We start from the raw sequence: 23,995 nt of genomic DNA, 5'->3' as shown, positions 1-23,995 counted from the left end.
CCTAAGGGTCACGTTGGGACCCCAGGACAATCCTGAGGAGCAGGAACATCAGGTGCAGCTTCAGTTGGAGGTGGGTGCCACACAGTGCCTGGAGTGGGGGATTGGGCGCCACCCAGCTGTCAGTCAAGCATTAGGCTTCTAAGACCACTGACAGCTGATAAACCTTGAGAAAAGGCCTCTCAAGGGACACAGCAGCCACACCAGGCTGTGATGCTGTGGGTGCCAGGTGTCTGACCTGAGCATGACTAGCTACAAGATGGAGGACTTGGCCCTGAAAGTCCCAGACCAGACTCCAGAGCCCAGCAGCAACTGGTGGCAGCTGTGGTTGCCCTGGTAACAATGGAACACAATGGCTGGGCTTCATGAATGGCCTGTCCCCTGGGTCGCCTGCCAAGCTTTGCTGGGCACCAAATTTACTGTGATGGGACCACCCTGTCCCCTTGGCTATGCCTGCCTCTCTCAAAGGCCAGCCTCTCGTGAGCGACAATCTCCTCCGGGCACTGACAGCCAGGACCACAGTCTGAATGAAAAGCACATGGCAGACCAGTCCATAAAGTGGAAGGTCAACTTGGAGAAACCAAGGGGTCAAAAGTGATGTTCCTTAGCAGGTGGGCAGGTTGACCTGTGTCCTGCCCACCTGCCCATGCCCCATGCTCTGTGCCCCACCCGTTGCACACAGGGCTCAGCCTGGCCTCTCAGGAAACTGGCCATGCCAGTCAGACCAGGACGGGCTGGGAGGGAGTGTCATGGCTCCACCCCTGTCCGGGCTGTGGCTGCACTTGAGGCCACACTGCCTTCTCTAAGCCCCTCATGCTCACCTGCTCTATCACTCCTGCTGCACACTAACTTTAAAACATTAAAATCCTTTATAAAATCAATGGTCTTCCTCAGGAGAAATCACATGCTTTGCGTACAACCCTCACAAAAAGGCAAATGCTCTGCCACAGACAATGACATCCAAACACATCCGCAATAGTGACCAGTCACCATTTGGAGCTTAATTTTCAGTTGCCACAAGCTGATAATCCCAAGCTCACGGTGCTGGCACAGCTTATCAGACACAAATGCACAGCTCATATTTTATATATTACTAATATCTCAGATGATAAAAATAACTTTTTTTTAGAAATTTATGATTTCATAGATCATAATTGAAAGGTAGAATGACATTTTAAATCACTTTGAAAAACACTGAAGCGTAAAGACATCACGTATTTACAAAGAAGGAAAGCAGTAGAAATTGGTCATATGTCAACTCTGGAAGTGAGGCTTGTGGTCTGCACGGTGGGATGTGGGCACCACCTCAGCCCTGAGCCAGCAGCACAGCCCGGCAGCTCTCACGGAGCCTGGTGATGGTCGTCATGGACAAGCTCCCTGGTTCTGAAAATATTTTCTGAAAGAGAGACAGAATTAAACATACTTTTACCTTCACTTGCCCCATTAAAGTGGTAGCACAGCAGACAGACAGATGGACCAAGGTCAAAGGCTTAGGGCTATGAAGGAGGAACGGCAAGTCTTGTGTTCCCTGGGCATCCTGTTTGCCAAAGGGCCTCCTTCCCTGGCTCAGGCCTGTGGCTCTGCTGCTCTGTAGTTTGAACTAATCACTCAGGATCATCCGCTGCACCCCCGCCTCCTACAGCTTCTTTAATACGAGAAAGGTACCATGACAAACCAACCCAGTGCTCACGCAAGCCTGTGAGCCAGGGCTGGAAACATGGCGCAAGTGGGAGTAGAGATCAGGAGATCACAGTTTGAGGCCAGAACAGGCAAAGAGGTCACGAGACTCAAAAAAACCCATCACAGAAAAGGGCTGGTGGAGTGGCTCAAGGTGAAGACCTTGAGTTCAAAAACTCCAGTGTCTCAAAAAAACAAAAACCGTTAAGAGCAGCAGTGGGCCTCAGGTTAGCCTGGTCGCAGTCCTTCCCGCAGCGAGTTGAACTTAGGATGAGGCTGTAGGTCCACCTGGAGACTTGGCCTCAGATCCACTCCAGCCTGTGACCCCGCCACTTCTCAGAAGCCCAGGACACCTTTTTTTGATTCCGCTGTGGCTGTAGTTAACCTTCTAACTTTGGACGAAGCAGCAACTCAGGAAGATAAAGCACTTTCCAGCACACCTCAAACTTGGGGACTGAGCTTTGGCGTCACCAAGAGAAGAGTGGTAGTCAGGTGGCCATGGGGGCTCCTCCCAGGGTCCCCACTGGACTCCTCCATAGGTTGCTGTCCCTTGGGAAGCTACACTCCCTTCACTCAGCCTGCAGAAGCCAAATCAACCCCATGCTCGCCTGAGCACCTGAGGCACGTCCCTCAGCGGGACGGCTGCAGAACGCCTCCCATCGTCTGCTCGGTGGACAGACACATCTGTGGCCTCCTTTTGTCATCCACTGCTGCAGGAGCCTTCACCCAGAGGCTGGCAAATCTGTGCAGCTTGTGTGTAAGGCTCTGCTCCGACTCGGCACGGGCCCCGGCTGACACCTGCAGGGTTTGTCAAGGCTCCGGGAGACCCCTGGTCTGGTGCTGCCCAGCCTGCCACCTGCCCGGGTTTCCCTTGGAACATCCTCCCTAGGGTCACGAGCCCACTGCAGCTTCCAGGAAGCGCGCTGGCCCCTGAGGCTGGAGCCAGTTTCACAACATGGAGTCAATTCCCTGGGGTTTCTACGTGACATTTCTCACTACTGCACAGGCGATCTCTTTGACAGGGCCACGGTTTGGTGGGCACCGTGGCCTGTCTCCTGAGTCTGCTGGAGACAGAAACCTACCTCCCAGCTGAGCCCACAGCCCAGAGGTCCCTCCTGTTCCCAGGCCACTTGGGTCGAGAGCAGCAGGGAGAAAGCTAGTCACAGCTTTTGGGCCCAGACTCTGAAAGAGTCTGAGCCACGAAAATTCCACTTTTTCACTCCCAACAGCAAGCTCTGCCCCTGGCGCAAATGCTACTAGCCCTTCTGGGCAAGGCCGTGTGGGATATACTGCCAAGTCCTATGAATGTGTAGTCACTTCAAAATGAAAATTACAACATGAAACGGTCCTCAGGATCTGAGTTCCATTGGCCCTGCCAGCGTTGCTCCAACTGTGGGCTCTGCTTCAGTCTCCTGCCTTCCCAGCAGGGCCTCACCAGCCTCTGCAGCCTCCACAGCCTCCACCTCACACTCTCAAGTTCCAAGTCCAACCACATGGCTTGTGCCGGGCCCAGGACCCAGCAGAGCCTTGCCCAGGCTGAGTCTTACAGAACTCACCTGCATAAATGTGTGACACTCGGTCACAAAGTCCCCTTTAGTGATCTGCTTGAACTTGTCACAGATGTCTGGGACGCTGTCAGCTTCTAGTATCAGTGCCTGGTGGTGTTTGATTAAGGTCAGGGCCACCCGGAAGATGATTTTGGAACCTTCGTTGAACAAACAGTCCCAGATCCGAAGCACAGTCTGGAGAGACACAGAAATCCCATGTCACCTCCATGGTGACCCACACTGCTCCTGGGGCTGACCAAGTGCTCACCTCCACAGGCAGGGTGTCTATGAACAGACAGACGAACCAGCGCGACACCAACAGGGTCCACAGTACACCGTGGCCATCCATAAGGGCCGCCACCGCCGGCAGCTTCATCCTCACCAGCTCTGCAAGGACCTCCTGGTCGGTCTTCAGGCCCAGCATCGCAGGGCTATAGTAATCTACCAAGCGAAGCAGAGAAGTTGCCAGCACGCTCTGTAAGCACCAGCGCCCCAGGCAGCCTTGCTCCCCTGAGCCAGGCAAAGAACTGGCTGACCTGGGAGGACCCTTCCCGGAAGAAGGGCTGAGTCCAGGCAAGGGTGCTGAGCTGACTCTCACAGCAAGGCCTCCCAGGCCAGGGAGCTGCAGAGGTCGAGATCAGACCTATCTGGACATCAGTTAAAACCTGCAAGCAGAAAGGAATTGCCTAGAGGAAATGCTTGCACCCCGTGTTCTTGGCAGGGTTGTTTACAATAGCTAACAGGTGTCACCAGTGGGTAAATGGGCAAACACACATCCTCTGTCCACGTGATGGATTATCACCCAGGCCGTGCCACGGGCGAGCGGAGGACACGACTCTCAGGGAAAGACAAGCCGGCGGGGAAAGTCAGGTGCAGTGGCTCTACTCGTAGTGACCGGCTGGAGGAAGGGCAGCGCAAGGCAGTGCCTAAGGAGCACAGTTTCCGTCTGGGAAAGTAAGAAAGTGAGAAAGCCCTGCGATGGATGGTGGTGGCTACACAACCGTGTGACATACCGAACGCTCCAGGACCGTCCACTCAGAAACGGTTAGGGTGGTAAATTTTATGTTCTGGGCATCTCACCGCAATAAAAAGAAAACTCAGTCAAACGCTTCCAGCAGCATTTCTATGTCTTTCCAAAGAACTTCTCGACTTGTTAATGTGACGTGCCGTTAACCATTTTAATGCTTGGTTTACACGATAAAAGAATTCAGGACGTCACCAAAGTATGTATGCCAAGCCCACACCCATCCATGTGCAGCAGGGACGGCTTGTTCTATTTAAGCCAGAATCACTGCAAACGCTGACAAGGCCAGTTCTTAGGGAAACCCTGTCTTAAAAAAAAAACTCTCGTTTTTATTTTGCCTCTACCTTTGAACCTTTCAGCTATCTGTTCTTTTTTTTTTTTCTTTGAGCCAAGGGCTCACTATGTAGCCCAGCGATCCTCTTGCCTAGCTTCCACAATGCTGGGATTACAGGCGTGCACCATCTTGTCAGGTCTTTTTATCCTTCTTCATTGAGCACATTCTGCACCAGCTGAGAGTTGAGGTGGGAGATTATCGGGGGACTCTGCAGAGGGAGCTGAGCGACAGGGAATTTGCAGAGTAGCACAGCGTGACCTTGGCTCTACTACAGAGACGCTTAGAACAGCTTCCAAAAATAGACCTGCTAAACTCTGACCCTGCACTCCACTGTGCTCAGTCGGTCTCCATGGGGAGGATTAAATTAAAGCCACCACACTCTCTATTTTCTACTGGACACATTCTCTTGAATGTGGAAAGCCCTGCCAGCCGACGTGGCACCAGGCTCACTCATTAGGTCTGAATCTCGCTGTGTGTGGCTCGGTAAGGACAGACCAGGACCCATGCTCTGGGAAAGTGGCCGCTTCTTCCTATCAGCCTCCTTGTCCCTCCTCATCCCTTGTCTCCTACAGACAGCCACACCTTTGCAAACAGCCTAATAGCATCTCACCCAGGCTCAGGGACAGCCCTGCCTGTCCCAAGACTAGGTGGAGACCCGAGCTCTAGTCCCAAGGTCCCCAGGTCTGGGCTGAAACGTGGAAGGACCCACAAAGGCAGGAAGGTGTAAGAGCAGCGGTCTCCAAGTGGCCACACAACAGTGCAATGCATTGAAGAGTGACGTCCCCTTTTAGCTTCACTGCCGTTCTCCAAATCTGCCCAGTGAACATGCGTGAGCTACATATGACCACACACTCAATTAGAAACTACCAGGCACATGTCGAGCACTTCATCAATATTACCAGAGCAACAAGACGCCCAGAGCACACATACTGCAGGGTCCGCCCTCTGTTATAAACCACCAGAGAGGTGAGGCCTGGCCCACAAACAAGACAATGAAAATGAAAAAGCCAACAGGAACTTGATGCACTTGGGTTGCAAACGCCATTCCATGTAAAACTGGGGCCACGACAAAGTCCGGGGGCCCATGCCTTTCTCCTTCCCGCTGTGACCTGGGACACTGCTCTACAGTCCTACGCTGACCAGCAACCCTCAGCCACCTCTGCTCTTGCCTCCCTCAGCTGGACACATTCCAAGTTGCAGCATATCCCGAGTGGGGCTTCAGGACCTGGGGCTGAAGGTCAGAGACATGAGTCCAAGGGGTCTTGGCCCACTCACTCACTCGCACCTCAGGAGCAGGTGTGAGATGGGACCCCCCCATCCCCACCCCCCCAGTCCCCCAGAGACGCCTCTGCAGCCCTGGATCACTGTGAACCAAAGGCCATGGACAACCAGCAGTGCAGGAAGAACTCTAAAAACAGAATCTCCCTCTCCCTGCCAGGAAGGACAGCCTCAACTCTGACCAATGGAGAAGGCGCCAAGCCCACATGCAAACGTCTGCAGCTGCTGCCTCACACCGTCACCTCTCAGTCACCTCACAACACCTCCTCACGCTGTCACCTCACACCATGACTTCATGCCGTAACTTCCTGCAGTCACTTCATGCCATTACCTCACACAGTCACCTCCGTCACCTCATGCTGGCCCTAGGATAAGTGCAGCACAGAAGACACCCACACGACTTGTGCTACGGCATGTGGTTATGACGTATCTATTTTATTATCAGTTATTTTACCATCAATTATCAGCCCCCAGTTTCTGTGAGGCCTAACTTACACGTCACGCCATCATAGGTATGCAAGAGTTCAGGGTCTGGTGGGACCCCCGTTCCAGGCGTCCACGGGGCCTTGGGGTGCACCCCAGAGGAAGAGGAGACTCTGCCATCTTTAGTGGGGTGGACAGGGGGCTCCTATGGACCCTGCAGGGTCTCCATCGGCCTTTCATTCCCCAAGACAGAACTTTTCAAAAGGAACTACCTCATCTGAAGACAGCACAACAAAACCCTCCACACGCTGTCTGAGAGCGGGGATGGGAACATTACGGAGGGGGCGGCCTCGTTCAAGGTACAGTGTACACAGGCATGGAATTATCACAATGAGTTCCCCTCATATTAATGCATGATAAATCAAAAATAAAGAATAAAGTCACTATCTTCCAAACGGCAAAAGGCCCAGCCAAGGGCAGGGCCCCCCCAGGTCCCAGCTGCTGAGGTGGGGGAGGCAGGAAGACAACACAGCAAGACCCTGCCTCAAATACGAGAAACAAATAAACACAACCTTTCCTATCTTCCTCTTTAAACGTTTTGCCAATTCCTAAACCTGAAATAAATACTGCAAAAATTAACTGAGAAAAGAAAGAAAGAAACCACGCAATGGTTCTTCCTCCACTAGTGGGAAATCAAGCCCCAGTGTGGGCACTTGGATGGCACCTGGCTCGGCGCTGCACTGGGACCCAGCACTTGAGCTGCCATCACTGGGCAGAAAGGAACACATGGCCAACAGGAACACTACACCCAGGATGGATGGCCACAGGGAGACACCAGGATGGCACGGAGACCTGCTCACACCTGGTCATGACCAACAGGACATGGGAGCCCCATGCAGTCCCTCCTGTGTGCAGCTGGAGCTGCCGCCTACAAAATGGGCTTACTGTCCACATGATGTTCTCCTGCCTTTGACACCAGCAATTAGCAATGGCTTCCCTACAATTCAAGGGAAAACCAGGTGAAACCGGTTTTTCAGGTTGGACAGGTGTCATTTTATCAAGGCTGACTTGATCTCCTGGAAGGTTCCACTATCCAAATGAGGTTAAGTCTGGGTGAAGTCCAGGTGAGGACTGGGGGGGGCGGGGCAGGGTTGCTGGGTAGACTGGCCCCTCTAGGTAGGTACAGGAATTCCTTGCACCCAGGGACACAGCCCACCTGCATCTGCATCCTTACACATAGAAGCACGAAGTCCCCACATGACAGACAGAAGGGAGGATGGCATTGCAGGGGCCTCTCCACCCCTGACCACCACCACCCCGCCGCCCCGGCCCTCCTGAGCACTGAAAGGTAAAAATCCTCAGTCAGCCTCCTCGAAGACAGCACAACTCAAGGGAGCTGGAGGAGGACAGGTGGCCACGGTGGGGAGTGGGGAGATCCAGTGAGGTGGGGCCTCCAGTGGGACATCTGAGGTGAACACCTAATCAGGTGACACTACAAGTTACTCAATCCCGGGTTCCTCCTCCATAAAAAGAGGCTGACATACCATTTCTGTCACTTCTCAAGAGACCACGACCATGAGCAATGCACCTGACAACCAACTGTGCTGTGTGAATTTGCCTCTGTTGCTACCAGAAGACCCGCCATCCTTCCACAAGCTCCTTTCGTATAACTGGCCTCTGCATCCCTTTCTGTTAAGACTTTAATCCTTTGTTAACCTGAGGACCTCAGAGCCCTTCTCTAAACTAGCGTAAGAGGCGCTCAAGCTGCTTTTGCTAAAAAGCACTGACTTCACAAATTAACTAAAACAGGACAAGCTTGGCATCCCTGCCTCCATTTTGTATGTCTTTGCTTTAAGCCATTCTCTTTGCAGTCACTTTGTAATCACCTTGGATTCCAGAAAGGACAGAACTGATAACATCTTTATGACAAGGACTAAAACTTCCCATGAGGAACAGTGGAACATGCAGGACTGACGTCCCTCCAAATGAGGACAATGACCTATAAATGGTGAGGCTGCACCCTGGAGCAGGAGCAATCATCCCATGGGAACCAGATCGCTCCCCTCAAGTGATGTCAGTGATGACATCTTCTCTGAAACCCCTCTGGAAACCTTTGAACTGAGATAATGGCCAACCAGAACACACCTGTGACTGGGACTGTTTATCCACACCTTTGTCCCCTGCCCCAGTTCTTTTGCCTACTTAAACCTTTAGCTCATGTCTGTACCCAAAGGTGGCTGAAGATGAGCTGAGTGCTTCTTCTGCCTCTTCCCACAGCACGTCCCGAGCCGTGTAATAAACCTCCTTTCTCTGCCTTTACCAGGTCTCTTTATTTGGCGCTTAGGGACAGGTGGCTGGACCTGGCATATGGAATCTCAGGAGTTTGAACCTTGGGTCCAAAACACCGGTTTCACCAGCAGCTACGTTGCTTATGACGTCTTTTTCCAAAACTAGTTTTTGACTTTCATGTAACCAAAATGGCTCACTTTTGAGTTGTGTTCAAGAATGTCTCCTTACTCCAGCATCACAAAACTGATCTGTTGTATTTTTCAAGTTTCAAGGTTTTGCTTTCTGACCCTTGGAAACACAGGTCTATTTTGCTTTCTTCCAGACAGTCAGTTATCACAGACTGATGATTCAGCCTCACCTTTTCCATTAAGTGATACACATCCAAGAAACATTCTGACACGTCGACATACTCTCTGCTCGGGTAATAGCTTCTCAGTTCTGTTCCAGGGCTTGCTTATCCATCCATCACAATCCCAAAATATTGCAGCACTAATTTAATCCCCCATGCCCTTCCTCAAGCCTCTCTTCTTGCCTGTGTTTGCCTCTAACTCTTTCATGTGACTGAACCATGCCTGCATAAAAAGTGCCTCATAACCGTTTCTAGACGAAAGCTGTTAGGTATGATTTTAGTTAGGATTTACACATCCGTGTCACCACTCTTCCTGACGGGAGCTGATGAGAAATTTCTCTTCTATTTTCTGTAATATTTATTTTAAGATTTTTTTCAGTGCTGAGGATGGGACCTAGGGCCTCATCAAGTGCTTCACCTCTGACTTGCACCCCTAGACCCATTTTTATTATTATTATTATTATTTTGAAACAGGGTCTTGCAGTACTGCCTAAGCTGGCTGCAAGGTCCTGGGCTCAAGCAATCCTCCTGTCTTGGCCTCCTGAGGAGGTGAGACCACAGGTGCACCCGGCCGAGGTTTATTAAAAAGCAGTAATAACAGCAACAGCAAAATACAAACCCTGAAACACAACAAACAAACAAAAAACCCAGGGATGATCTGTTGCTGGTAGGAATAAAAACCAGGTATGTCACCAAGTCAGTCTTACCAGGCTATGGTTTTCTCAAAATATCTCTGAGTAGGAGAGAAATGGGGGATGTTTTAGTGAAGGACTGTCACTTTCCATCCCACAGTATTTTTTTCAAACGAGACTATATCTGCACGTTTCTTGCACAATGTTTAAAAGCTAGACAATTAAGGCATTGAAGTGACCCAGATTTAGAGATGATGACCTATATTTGTCTTATCTGTCTCTTTCCTCAGCTGTCTGGATTGCTCTGTAGTGACAAGAGTGACTCTTTTTCTCCACAGCCCTACCTGATGTTTTACTTTTGACACTTTCTTCTGTCTGGAATCAAGACCTGTTTGCCCTGCAGTTGGTTCAGCTGAGTCTAGGAGCCACTTCTGCAGGAAAGGACACTGCAGCTGACCATGCCACTCTGCTTTCCCAGAGGGTGGCTGCCGTCCACTGCTTGCTCTCTTCTCCTGGGACACCCCAAGGACAGAGTTGGGTAGGTGCTGCTTGTGATGCTGCCCAAACCCAGGATGGAGCTGCAACATGGCAGATTTGAGGGGAGCAACTGGATATCCTGCTGCACATCCATCACAATGCAGCCTTTAGCTTGTGGCATGCTCAACCCGAGTCTGGCTGGGGTCTCCTCCTGCCTCTCACGGTCACCACAGAACTGCAGAACCTTTCCTATGGCAGGGATGACTGCCGCTCACCTCGGTGAGCCTCTTCTCCAGCTCTCAGCACCTCCCAGCACTTCCTCCTTGCACAGGCGCCTGACTGGGCTCTGGCAACTCCATCTCTGCGCCTGCTGGACTGGGGCAGCACCTCCAGCACTGGAACTCACCTCAGTGAGGACATGTGGAGGTCTGAGCCCTGCAGGCATGGATCAGAACCCAGGCTTCGCACATACAGGCGAGGAAAGGCCAACATGCAAATTCCCTAGGTCAACGGTGTTTGACAATTGTGTGCCAGCAGCATGGCTGGTCTGAGGTCTGAGACTCCATGAGCAGTACGGCAGGAGCTGCTGGAGAGGCAGCAGCTGAAGCCACACGTCCCTGTGTGTTTTAAATGCTCTTTCCTCAGGCCAGGCATCTCTCACTGTCCCCAGGACCATGGCCAGGCTGCAAGGGCAGCAAGTTGTCTCTGTGTAGAGTCCTCTCCCACAGTCCTTCCCAAAAGAACCCACACTGCACCCACAGTCTGCGTTGTACTTTACTGAAATTGGAGACTATTCATATTTATTTTTTCTTACTCTTACTTATTTTTTTGGCAGAACTGGGCTTTGAACTTGGGACTTCAGACTTTTTAGGCAAGTGCTCTCCTTCAGCCACTCCTCCAACCCTGTTTGGTGTTGAGCATTTTCAACTGGTGACATTTGCGCCAGGGGCAGAGCTTGCTGTTGGGAGTGAAAAAGTGGAATTTTCGTGGCTCAGACTCTTTCAGAGTCTGGGCCCAAAAGCTGTGACTAGCTTTCTCCCTGCTGCTCTCGACCCAAGTGGCCTGGGAACAGGAGGGACCTCTGGGCTGTGGGCTCAGCTGGGAGGTAGGTTTCTGTCTCCAGCAGACTCAGGAGACAGGCCACGGTGCCCACCAAACCGTGGCCCTGTCAAAGAGATCACCTGTGCAGTAGTGAGAAATGTCACGTAGAAACCCCAGGGAATTGACTCCATGTTGTGAAACTGGCTCCAGCCTCAGGGGCCAGCGCGCTTCCTGGAAGCTGCAGTGGGCTCGTGACCCTAGGGAGGATGTTCCAAGGGAAACCCGGGCAGGTGGCAGGCTGGGCAGCACCAGACCAGGGGTCTCCCGGAGCCTTGACAAACCCTGCGGGTGTCAGCCGGGGCCCGTGCCGAGTCGGAGCAGAGCCTTACACACAAGCTGCACAGATTTGCCAGCCTCTGGGTGAAGGCTCCTGCAGCAGTGGATGACAAAAGGAGGCCACAGATGTGTCTGTCCACCGAGCAGACGATGGGAGGCGTTCTGCAGCCGTCCCGCTGAGGGACGTGCCTCAGGTGCTCAGGCGAGCATGGGGTTGATTTGGCTTCTGCAGGCTGAGTGAAGGGAGTGTAGCTTCCCAAGGGACAGCAACCTATGGAGGAGTCCAGTGGGGACCCTGGGAGGAGCCCCCATGGCCACCTGACTACCACTCTTCTCTTGGTGACGCCAAAGCTCAGTCCCCAAGTTTGAGGTGTGCTGGAAAGTGCTTTATCTTCCTGAGTTGCTGCTTCGTCCAAAGTTAGAAGGTTAACTACAGCCACAGCGGAATCAAAAAAAGGTGTCCTGGGCTTCTGAGAAGTGGCGGGGTCACAGGCTGGAGTGGATCTGAGGCCAAGTCTCCAGGTGGACCTACAGCCTCATCCTAAGTTCAACTCGCTGCGGGAAGGACTGCGACCAGGCTAACCTGAGGCCCACTGCTGCTCTTAACGGTTTTTGTTTTTTTGAGACACTGGAGTTTTTGAACTCAAGGTCTTCACCTTGAGCCACTCCACCAGCCCTTTTCTGTGATGGGTTTTTCGAGATAGGGTCTCTCAAACTATTTGCTCCGGCTGGCCTTGAACCACGATCCTCTTTATCTTTGCTTCCTGAGTAGCTAGGATTACAGGCATTAGCCACCAGTACCCGGATTAATTTCTTATTTATTAATAAATAGAAAAGCAGAAAGTTTTAAAATAACAATTTTCGCCTTAAAAAATAGTCACAGGTGGCAATACTGTGCTGACCAGATCCACAATCACAGTAAACACGTATGTGAAACCATGTGAGCTGCTCAGACCATGTGATCAACATGGTGCAACAAGCCCCAGGCACGGCCAAGACACAGCCACGCTCGAGGGCAGAGCTGCAGAAGCCTGCATCCTCAAGATGACTGCCACTCAGGCTGGGATCCCCAAGAGAGATATTCTGCTTCTCTTTCACACCATTGGGAAAAGACTGTTAGCCTCAACTTCCACACAAATCAACTGGTTTCACTACACCTCGACTGGCCAGCCAACCATTCTGATAACACCAGAAACGGAGCAGGAAGGTGTACGGTGGCTATTTCAACATACCAGGCAGAATTCTTCCAACAAGAGCGTCCAAGAGCCAAAAGGATTCTTCTTCACTCTTTGTGATAAGAATCAAATATCCTGCTATGAAATTCATTCCCTAGAAATCAGAAAAATGAGAAACAAAACTTAGAGTTTTAAACCACCAAGATTCTGCTAACTACTAGGTTCCCAGTTCTCTGGCAGGTCCCTAAAACCTGCATGATTCTAGAACAACTTTTGGTCAGAACTCAGGGTTTACTATCCAGTACTGTGCCTGGAAAAAAATGTCAACAGCTAAAAGAGCCCCCCCACCCCCACCCCCACCCCCACCCCCACCCCCACCCCCACCCCCACCCCATATGCCCCGTGGCATTCTAACTCAGAGCCTGTATTCCACCAGTGGCAACTTTGTAACAAGGCGGCACCACACCACTGGATCCAAACAAGTAGTCTAGTACTTAGGAACCGCATGGAACTCTACCTCAGAGAGGACACTGAACCAGTACCGCATTTACAAAACCAGTAAGGATCACGGTCTGACACCTGGGGACCAGGGATGGGCAGAGTTTTGCAGGGGAGACTTTTGGGAAATTCACAGTGCACACTTCACAAAGGGCAATGTTGCCAGAAACGTCAAGTACGAAACCTGTTCAGCTCAGAGCAGCACACGAGGATGGGGACTCTGTGCATTTGTGCCACTTCTGGGTGACTGGATTTTACACGACTTCTATTTTCCTCCTTTGGCTCACCTGTATCTTTTAAAATGAACATGTATTTCTCTAATAATAAGGAAAGAAAGCCAGCTTTGGTCAACCAATGAGCTGGGTTCAGGTGACGCCTAATGAGAGAGAGGCTGCAGAAGTATGGTGCTGAAGGCACTGCAGATCCCGTCCACACAGGGACCAGGTCACCTGTATCGGGAGCAAGTGCCCACCATCCAGCCTTCACACACCTGACCCGCACCACCACTTAGAAAGCAGGCCCAAGAATACGACTCAACAAACCAAAGTAAATGTGCAGAGATAACCGTATTGCAACCATGAAGGCAGAGAGCAGGTGAGGGTTCCTTGATAGAGAATGGACCTGTCCATGGGTCATAAGCCTGATGACCTGGGGACAATGGTGACCCATGGAAGCATGTATGGGCAGTCACCTTGGGTCAAAAGCAGAATCCAGTGCAGGGCATGGTGGCACACACCTGCATTCCCAGCACTCAAGAGACTGAGACAGGAGATTGTGGGTTTGAGGTTAGTCTCGGCTACATAGTAAGACCTGGTCTTGAAAAACAGAAAAAGATTGAGAAGTGGTTCAAGTGGCAGAACACCTGCCTAGCAAGTATGAGGACCTGAACTCAAATTCCAGTAAGCAAAAAATAAATAAATAAACACACAAACAAACAGATAATAAATAAAACCCCAGAAAACACAAAACGCTCTCAAACATTCACTTGCACTGTGGCTGACTGCAGTTCGAGAGGGTGAGGGCTCCCGAGAAGGAGGCCACAGTTTTTGCAACCTGATCTTGGACTTGACCTCCCAGATGGAGACAGCAAACTACTCTCCAACCCCACCTACCTGCTGATTCACCTACAAATCCAAACAGGACTGAAATCCAAGGGCAGAACTTCCCAGGAAAGCAGCCTTCCCGCAGCTACCTCAAAGGTACACGGTCTGCGGTGCACCACCCACACCACCCACAAATCTGCACAGGGCAACTGAGGTCCCAACACGTCTAGAACCTACTTAATTTCCTCCCCACCTGTCTCCAATCTTTACCCTCACCTTGTCTACCAAAAAGCCTCAACTAGGTGTTCCATTGTGTCTACCAGGAGATTAACTTTGCTTTAGCCTGTTGCCAGGCTCCTAACAGGCTGGTGAGCCAGACAGGTAAGGCTCACACCAGCAGAATGTCACTGCTGTGAACTTGTGAGGTGCCAACCTCCCCCATCACACAGAGGCTCACCTGGCAGTACCCCACACCTTGGTTGTGGAGCCCGTAGGCCAGCAGCACGTTGTACAGGGTGTTCTGTAGACAGGGCTCCGCCGTCTTCCGGAACCTCACGTTGTCTGGGAAGGTCCGGTTCAGGTCTGCATGGAAATTTACCAAAGGTCACTACTCCACCTCTGGGCAGCCCCAGAGGGCAGATGTGCAGAGTGCTGTCCAGGATTTCAAGAGTGGCTTCCCCCTGGGTGCTCCCTGAGCCACCCCACGGAAGGCCACCCTTCCCCTACTGTGCCAGGACAGCAGAGGCAGGGCCCCAACTATCCTCCCTCAGAAACGGGTGGCAGAGTGGCCTTCCCAGAGCTGCGGACTTCGGGCCCATTTTCACACTGGGCCAGCCTGGCCCACCTCACCGGGGCCCTCAACCTCCCTGAGGAAGGAGAAGTCCTAGCCTGGTGGCCAGGGATGGCAGGTAGAAACTGAGCACAAAGCCTCGGGAAGTTTCCCAGCTCTGAAGATCGAAAACAAGCTGGGAGAACATGGCGAGCCTCCCATCAGAGATAAACAGACAAACTGACCTCCAGGAACTAAATAAACTCACACTGCCGGCCTTTGTATGAACAGCCTCCCTGCCCAGTCCCTTCCTGCTCAACGGCCTCACCATACCCACTCTCCGAGGCCCCAAAGAGGCTCCTCCCCCTGGAATTCTAGATTCAATGAACAAACCCATCCAGGGAATGACAGCATCTTGCTCTTCCAGACTACGGAGGCAGCTGCGTTCACACGTGTAATACCCTCAACCATGCAGAGATTCCCCGCGTTTTGATGTCTTTCTTCAGGAAAGGAAAAGCCAGACGTGAACAGGGCTGGCAGTTATGTTACCCTGCATGAAGGTGGCTCTGTGGGCACCACTCTGTAAAACTGTTTATCCAGGTGCTCAAAACCGAAACAGAACTTGCATGCAACCCAGCAATTCCGCGTCTAGGCGCACGCCCAGAGGGAACAAAGACAGGGCCACAGCAGGTGTCGGCACACATTGCCAAGAGGTGTCCATCAAGGGCAGAGAGAGATAGGTGCACATATGGAATAGTGTGCACCTTTAACAAGAAAGAAAAAGCAACTTGGAAGGACCTTAAGGACCTGATGCTCAGGAACATGAGTCAGTCACAGAAGGACAACTCTGTGTGACTCCTCCTCCGAGTCCCTAGAGCAGTCAGAGAGACAGGAAACAGAATGACAGGTGCCAAGAGCAGGGGGGTGGGAGTTGGGGACTGGCATTCAGTAGGTTCCAATTTAGCAAAGAAAAATGGTGACTTTATGTTTTCCAAAAATGCACTACCCTGGGCCTTGGAAATCATTTCCAAACAAACAGCAATACTGTATTTTATTCAGTATGCACAGCCTCCCATGAACCCCTGCTTCCCAGCCCCAGTCAGTATCTGTGCCCTGCTGAATGACGACCCATGCTGTGCTTCTGTGCTGAGACCAGGATGCAGCCTTGGCCCCACACAGCCTGTCTCCCCATCCTCCCCGCTCTAGCTCTGTGGACTGAGACCCAGGAAGACAGAGGGAGGCACATCAGGGACACCCTACTCCCTCAACCTCTCAGTCCTGCGAGTAATTGGGTTTATTTAAAAATTAAGAACGTCATGTTTTCGTCAGTTTCTCAAACCCTCTTAAAATTGGAAAGGCTGGTGGTTTCCTAAAACTCTAATATTCAATTTAGGTTCAAATTGTCTTTGCACTTTGAACTTTTGAGAGCCAGTAGCCCTGTGCCCTTGGTCAACAAGAACCCCTGAAGGACAGAGAAAGGCCAGGCAGCACCACCAGCACCCGGGACAGTCACAATAGCTACCTGGCTTATGGCACCACAGGCCCAGGGAGCAATCACTGCATGCACACATGTACTGACCCCACGTGCTTGTCCCCCATGGCCACTGTGCCTCTGTGCCACGACAACGCTGGCTGCCCAAGCTCCAGAGACTTTCCGTGAGAGAAATAGGGTCTGTTCAAGACTCCAACTACTCACTCCTGAGCAGACACTCAGTATTTGAAGGATGGATTAAAAACACTGTTCTCCCTACAACTGTATCAGCTGTCATTCTTTCCCAGAATACAATTCCAAGTTAAAATCAGTTGTATCTGTAACAATGCAAGTTTCTTGTATGGACACAGCAGGTCCTCACTCCTGGTCTACCCCCACAGTTAAATGAGGGGCCCAGCCACCTACCTGTCCTGATGGCTTCCTCCAGGCTGGAATTTCTCTCTCCCTGGAGAAGTCGGTGGTAATATCCAGGGTTCTGGTCCATCTGGGCCTGGGCTCCACTTACAGCCATCCAGACCCGGGCCCGGTGCTCCAGCGGGATACCTTTCCGGACATAGCGCTTCACTGAAAAGAGAGGGGGGATGTTAAGTGCTCAGAATCCAAGGGGACCAGGCTCCCCTTCCCTCCCCTCCACCTTAGATCACAGCACTGAGCTCAGGACGCAGAGGGGCCTGGCCTCCCCCCCACCTCCAGCCTTCAGCTCGAGAGCTTACCTCCCTAAATCAGCATGAAACGGGGCTAAAAACCTGTCTATCTCCACCAAAACTGGCACACACTCTAAAAATCCTCTAAAATGGATTGCTCTCCCTCCTCAACAGCACACAGTCAGGTATATGTGCTAACCACTGAGGCCTCTACTTCACTGTCCAGCTGCTGGGGAAGGTCATTCAGGATCCTTTCATACCACCAGCCCTGCAAGCTACATACTAGGCTATGAGGACGGGAAGCTAGACAACTGGGGCCTTCCCCAGGCTCCTGCTCCAGGAAAGACTTGGCCTCAGACGGCCACTGAGCTGAGAGCAGAGGCCAGGCTGGAGTGTGACTCAGTGTTAGAAGGTATGCTTAGCATGTGCAAAGCTTTGGGCTCCAGGCCTAGCACAAAAAAGGAACAAAAGCAAAACAGCAAGACAAAAAGCCCCTGGAGGTGGCACCAAGACATGTGGCTGCTTTGCTGACTTGGTTGCTGCAGTCAGAGGGAGCACAGGCTAAGGGACAGCTTCAGGCTGGCCGAACTTGGAGGACCTCGTGCACCAGGCTCCGGCACTGGCTCTTACCTGGAGGTGAAGAAGCAGTGACCCTGGCCAGTGGCTTTTGACTGAGGGGCAGAAACCATTGTGAGGCCAAGGTGTGCATACCCTTGTGCAGGACTGGCCCAGTATGCTGAGTCTTCATTATGTAGGAATAATTTTATTGAAAATAAGTGAAAAAGTCATTAGCTTTTTTCTTTTTTTGGTGGTACTGGGGTTTGAACTCAGGGCCTTACACTTGCCACTTGAGCCACTCTGCCAGTCCTGTGTGTGTGTGTGTGTGTGTGTGTGTGTGTGTGTGTGTTGAGTTTTTTCAAGATAAGGTCTCTCGAACTATTTGCCCAGGGCTGGCTTCGAACCGCAATCCTTCTGAGCTCTGTCTCCTGACTAGTAATTAGCAGTTTTCTAACGGCCACAGAAACATAAGATCAGAAGGCAAAAACCACGAGTTACTTCAATTAATCAATACCAAGTAATCTACACGGAAGCAAAAGATCTGTGAGACTAACATTTGCATTAATTCCATTGAGCCCAGGACTGCTACCCTGTGTGTACCCTTACTGACTTTAAAATGCAAAGCAGCCATTTTCAAAGCCAATACTCAACGCTTTGCTGTTTGCCTTTGAAATCACATTACAAATCTCATTGTTTAAAAATAACCCATAATTCAGGAAGTGCTATAATTTGGATATTAAATGTCTCCCAAAGGCCCACAAGTGGAAGGCGTGGTCCCCAGGGCACTGCTACGAGGAGGTAATAGAACCTTTAGGAAGTGGGGCCTAGTGGGAGCCCTTTAGGTAGCTGAGGATTCTGCCTTTGAAATGGATTGTGAGACCCTGGTCTCTTCTCTTCCTCTCTCTTTTTTTGCTTCCTGCCCAGGAGGTGAGCAATTTTTCTCAGCCATATGCTCCCGCCATGATGTGCCACCACCAGCCCAAAGCAACACAGACACCTGCTCTGCTGTGACTTACCAGCTTCACACCTGGAGCATGCCTGCTTCCTTATCTGTCAGAGTCAGCACTTAACCCAGCCTCTGAATACCCAGGAGGGAGCCACTCAGAGGTGCAGAAGCCACTTCAACAGACTTCTGCTACTTTTTGACAATTTGTTACCTGAACTTACACAGGAGCCCGGGACTGGAGGTGTGGCTCAAGCAGTAGAGTACCTGCCTTGCAGTGTGGAGGCCTGAGTTCAAAACCCCAGTACCACCAAAAAAAAAAAAAAAAAAAAAAAAAAGCAGAGGAGCCCGGACTGACCTCCCAGGCTAGCCACAGATGGTTGCTAGCACTTGAAGAAAGCACCTAGAGAACGAGCTGCCACCTGTCTGTACCAGCCAAGTCCAGAAAAATCCCCAGGTCTGGGGCACTTGCCTTTGAAAAGGCTCCCGTAATTTACTCTGAGTTCAGCCAATGCTACATTCTACCCACTAAGATGGAATGTTAGTGGCCAATGGCCATCACCTCCCTGCTGCAATCAATCCCTCCTGTCACGATGGGAAAGGGAGCACAAGTGTGCAAAGCTGCAGGAGAAGAATCCTGTATTCATTCTGAAGGGCTCCTACTAGGCATTTGCCATGGAAAAGAAGAAGAAAATACAGCATTCAACATACCACACACCGAGTGCTCATCAGGCTAAATGAGAACGGTCATCTTAAGACATATCAAATGCTGAGATGTGCAGGTAAATGAAAGCACTCAGGTAGGTGAAAATCCTCCAAAAAAGCACAAGAATGCCCAGTATGTCTGAGAGAGCAAGGTAAGGCTAGGCCAGGGTTAGAGTGAGATGCTGGGCAGAGCGTGCTGAAGCTCGGGGCTGGATCTGAAACTGAGCCTCTTGGCCCCGCACCACCCCAAGGCTCACCCTTCTAGGCCAGGCAATCTTTCCCCTGGCTTCTCATTTCTGGAATAACTCGTCTGCTCCTGTTTCATGGCTAGTGATCCTCTTGGAGGTTTGCCAGCACTATGGGGTCCCTGACGTCACACCCGGAAACCACACCCCACACAGGCAGGGACACTAGACTCCAAGCCACACCCCAGACTAACCAGGGTCCTGTTTCTGGCCAGAACATCAGGCTAAGGCTCTCTGCCCTGACTCTGGGCCCCCTCCCTCAGGCTGTGGACTCACCAGGAGTCACTCCCAAGCCTGTTTGTACCAATTATTCTTGTTACCATAATTACAGTCTAATTAACATTACGTAATCAAAGAAATATGAAAGCAAAAAGAAGGCTGCTACTTCAATAATAGCCAAGTTAAAATTTTAGAAAGAGCTGAGACAAGTGCTCAAAGCAAAGCAAAACAAAACATAACCCACACAATTAGGTGTAAGACAACTGCAAAGGACTGGGCTGGGGTGAAGATCTGCTTGCATTTTCCACTAGGGTTGCTTCCAAAATGACTTTTATTCCACTCTACTTGGATAATGGAGCAATGGAGACAAGGCCCTGAGTGTGGCTTCCATGAGCAAGAACGTATAGACCCACAGATTCAAAGAAACGGAACACAACGGGGCGGAACCAAATGGCAAAATCGGACAGGAGGATGGATGTGCACTGCTTTAGGTAAAAGCAAAAGGTGTGTGCACAGACCTGCATCGTGCAGGAATGCTCTGTTCTGACTGATCTCATGGCCAGTCCCGTCTTAGCCATGGCCACAGCACAGAGCCATTTCCTGCACGAAAGGCCAAGTGCAGAACCATGGGTGCATCTGAATGTGCATGCATGTGTACGTGTTTGTGTGTGTGTGTGCGCAGCTGTTCCTGAGGACAGCTAAGGATGGTCCCCAGTGGTCACCTCTACAGGAGGCTGGAGCCTGGGATGGGAGAGAAATAACTATATTTTATAGCATTTAGTATGATTAAGGTATTTACTATGTGCATAAATTATGGTTTTAAGTATACATGTAACACTTTTTAAAGTTAAAAGACCAGTCAACTTTTAAGGATAAAACCAAAAGAAAAAAAAAAAAGTTAGATGCTCACTGGAAACACACTACTACCACAAGCATGGGACAACTGTGAAGGGGGCATTTGTAGGATGCACACAAGATATTTGCTCTAGGGTCTATAAAGCAAAGAAAGACCAACCTCTGAGGTCCCTTTCAGCTCTGTGACTTCATGCAATGCAAGGTCAAGCCCAAGAGTCTCCATCGTACCCCATGGACAACAGCCCTGGAGGGAGGGCTCAATCCCCGCAACCAATCACACAGCAGGCTGTAGAGATCAGCCTCCTCCCCCCTGTCATGGACCCCACAAGTGTTTCCAGAACACCTACTATAGGCCCAGTTCTCGAACCCTCAAGCCCCTTCAAGAGCCAGCTTTCTCTGCTACCCATGGCTAACTAACTGCATCCCCAGCTCTCTGGCCAGTGCAGGGTCCTTGGCTTCTTCACTCCCCTTCCTCCTCCCAGTACTCCAGTCACCCAACCCTGCACCACCATTAATACTGCCATCACCACCAACACTCCTGCTTTCAGGAGAATTCGCAGGCACAATTAACCAAAGCCCTCACCACCCTGCATGGTAGTCGTGTCACCCTCGGTCTATCAGACATGGCAGGTTAACACCTCACTCACTCAGCAAATACAAAATCCCCATCCTGCCCAAGCCACATTCCATGTCCCCAAGATTCAGCAGTGACAATAAACATCCCTGTGGACATTTGTAGAAGGGTACACAAATGACTGACAAAAAAAAAAAATGAGATGTGTGCCTGTAATCCCAGCTACTTTGGGAGGCTGAGATCAGGAGGACCTGGGTTCCAGGCCAGCCGAGGGAAATAGTTTGCGAGACCCCCAGTTCCAAAATAATCAGAGCAAAATGGATTGGATGGAGTTGTGGATCAAGCAGTAGAGTATCTGCTTTGCAAATGCAAAGCCCTGAGTTCAAACCCCAGTCTTACAAAAAACAAAAAAAGAAGAGTGCTGCTTAAGTAATGAGAAAAAAAGGGCTGGGAAAGGAGGTGTGGCTGTCTGGTGAGGGTCTGGGAGTCTGGGGAGAGCCCAGAGGGCAGGGGAGGGGGAGATTTGCCACAGGACTTGGGAGGGCCCTGCCCCAGCTGATTTTGAAGTTAAGAGACCTGTTTTCTTTCAGGCCCCCAAGCATGTATATGGCTCCTAATTTGGAAAGGATGGCCCTTAGGGCTCAGGGAAGTGTCTATCCACGAGCATTGACCTTGAAGGCTCTGCTCCCAACCCGCCCAAGATTGCAGTCCTCCCCAGCTCCTCCCGGAAAGAGTGTGAACTTTGCCCATCCTGGGTAAGAGGGTGTGGTGAGCTCGGTAGGTGGCTGGATCTGGTTCTCCAGGCCCCCTGCTCCGTGGCACTGCCCCAGCGACACACGGGCCGGGTTCTCCCACCCCAGGCAGGGTCCGAGGTGCACTGGTCCAGCTACCAGGGTCGTGGAGCAGAGGGTCGCGGGCAGAGAAAAAGTCGGGGTAGGGGACACACGGTCGCGCTGCACAGGGTCGCAGCAGAGGGCGGAGGCTCCACTCACCTGTCACGCTTTTCCGGACGCCACTGCTCCCCTTCAGAAGTTTGGACCATTTTATGGCTCTCTTGGTGAGTATTACCAGATAGGTCGAAAAGAATTTCTCGTAAGCTACATAATCAAAGTCTTCCGGCCTTTCGAACCCATACGGATCGACCCTACAACACAAAGAAGAACCCGTTTCGCGTATGAAGTTTCCACGCCCACGGGAGTCTGGCTCCGGTCCAGGGCGCGCGTGGCTCGCGCTCCTCCCCACCTCCTCTCCCCGTTCTCTGTCCCCTTTCCTCCCTCCCCTCCCCTACCCCCGGGACACGCGACGCGACCCCGCACAGCAGCGGACCCGGCTCGGAACTGGTTCTGCGGGAGCGCCAGGACCCTGGACCCCAGCCTCCAAACCAACCTGGGCACCCGGTCCCGCGCCGCCTGCGAGCGCTCGGCGGGCTCCATGCGGAGAAGGGTCGCAGGCCCCGCTGGACCGCAGACCCCAGGGCTGCGCGGGACCCTAGTGCGCCGTGGGTCCCGAGCTCGCGAGTCCTTCCGGCGGGGGCGGGGGCGATCGGAGGGGGCGGGGCCTGGGCGGGGCGATTTGTGCGGGGGCGGGGCCAGGGTGGGAGGGGTGGGGCCAGTGCGGGAAGGCGGGGCCCTCGAGGAGATGGGCGTGTCCAGGGCGAGGGTCCCAGGGCGCGCAGGCCTTGTGCACCTGCTCCCACGGCTGGTGGGATGAGACCCGACCCCGCGCCCAGGACGCGACCCAGACAAAGGTTAGAGGACGTGGATTCAGTTTGGGTCTCCGAGCGTCTCCAGATCTCAGGACCTCACGGACCAGACTTGGGAAATCGGACTCCTGTTTGGGTTTTTTTATGTAGAAAAGGAGCGTCGTGTTTTCCATCAGCTCCTCTCCATTTCAGGGCTGCAATCATACGAATTTGAAGGCGCCCATCCGGAAACACCCTCCTGGTCCCCGCCTCTCCAAACTCAGGGGTGAGGGGACCCAGGTTGCGGAGCCAGCGTCCCCCTGGTCCAGCCTGGGCCCCGTTTCGGTGCAGGCGTTCAGGGCCCGGGGAAGGCGCAGCTGGTCGGGCATCCGCGCTCCGAAACCGCAGGCGGACGCCTCCCGCCCTTTGCGCGCTGTGCGGTCACAGCCGGCGCTCCAAGATCCCTATCGGCCTCCACCGCAAGGGGACAGGCCACCTCGCCCGCCCCTTCCTGTGGTCCGCGTCGCCGTCTGTGTCCTGAGATTTAAAGGGCATGGGAGCGTGGAAACCACACCTGCACCGCCGTTCTGGTACCGGCAAGAGGCCACCAGTAACTTGCCCAGAATGAGTGTTTTGGCAGCGAGGTGAGGGAAAAGGAGGTGTTTTTGCTGCCTCAGGCCGCCCCCCCTTCCTCCCCCCGCCTTTAAATGTCAGCACGGGGGGGGGGGAGGTCAAGCAATGTGGAAGGTACTTTCTCTCCATGTATGGCAGAGCCTTTGCACAGGACCTGTCCCAAAGGCAGCCTCAGCCTCCTGGAAGGATCTGATACATGGGGCAATGGTGCCCTCAGCCCGGCTTTGAGAACTAACTGCAGATCGTCGTTCCCAAATGTTTCCTCTGAGCATTTAACAGGGAGCCTGGAAAGAAACTTGTAGAACTGAACTGGGTCCTGCATCCATCCCCAACATGTGTGTCTGTTTTCAACCTCTCCATCCATACCCTGGAAGGAAATTTCTTGCTGGACTGAGCATACCTGAAATTCCAGTTCCTAGGGTTGCCCAGTAACTGGTTCTGAGAGAAAAACTTGCAGTGGCCAGCACAGCCCAGCAGCTAGTTGCTTTTGAAAGGCAAGGTGACCTTTCTTTCCCCAGAGAGAGGCAGCCCTGGCCTGCACTCTGACCTTCTGTGGA

At 52.1% G+C, this 23,995-nt stretch overlaps 1 protein-coding gene across 1 annotated transcript; it reads right to left on the bottom strand.

The window, feature by feature from the left end:
* Positions 1–1,098: 1,098 nt before the first annotated feature.
* On the bottom strand, positions 1,099–22,661 carry Grtp1 (growth hormone regulated TBC protein 1). Its single transcript, XM_020164494.2, has 8 exons — positions 22,511–22,661; positions 22,117–22,268; positions 16,787–16,945; positions 14,578–14,702; positions 12,637–12,733; positions 3,490–3,662; positions 3,231–3,416; positions 1,099–1,393 (listed from the first exon to the last, which is right to left on the bottom strand). Exons 1-8 carry the CDS (start codon positions 22,555–22,557, stop codon positions 1,304–1,306), a joined length of 1,029 nt encoding a protein of 342 aa, XP_020020083.1. The 5' UTR covers positions 22,558–22,661; the 3' UTR covers positions 1,099–1,303.
* Between the last annotated feature and the right edge of the window lie 1,334 nt (positions 22,662–23,995).

This window comes from Castor canadensis, chromosome 10 (assembly GCF_047511655.1).
Source record: "Castor canadensis chromosome 10, mCasCan1.hap1v2, whole genome shotgun sequence".
In the NCBI taxonomy this organism is placed as follows: Eukaryota; Metazoa; Chordata; class Mammalia; order Rodentia; family Castoridae; genus Castor; species Castor canadensis.
Note: the sequence above shows the minus strand (reverse complement) of the source record. Positions and strands in the feature narration are given on the sequence as shown.

Coding starts and splice junctions, on each gene's coding strand:
- Grtp1 (XM_020164494.2), bottom strand. CDS start 22,557: ATGGAGCCCGCCGAGCGCTCGCAGGCGGCGCGGGACCGGGTGCCCAG. Junction 3,663..12,636: donor TGTTGGAAGAATTCTGCCTG/GTATGTTGAAAT, acceptor TTCGCTTGGTAG/ATTACTATAGCCCTGCGATG. Junction 3,417..3,489: donor TAGACACCCTGCCTGTGGAG/GTGAGCACTTGG, acceptor GTGTCTCTCCAG/ACTGTGCTTCGGATCTGGGA.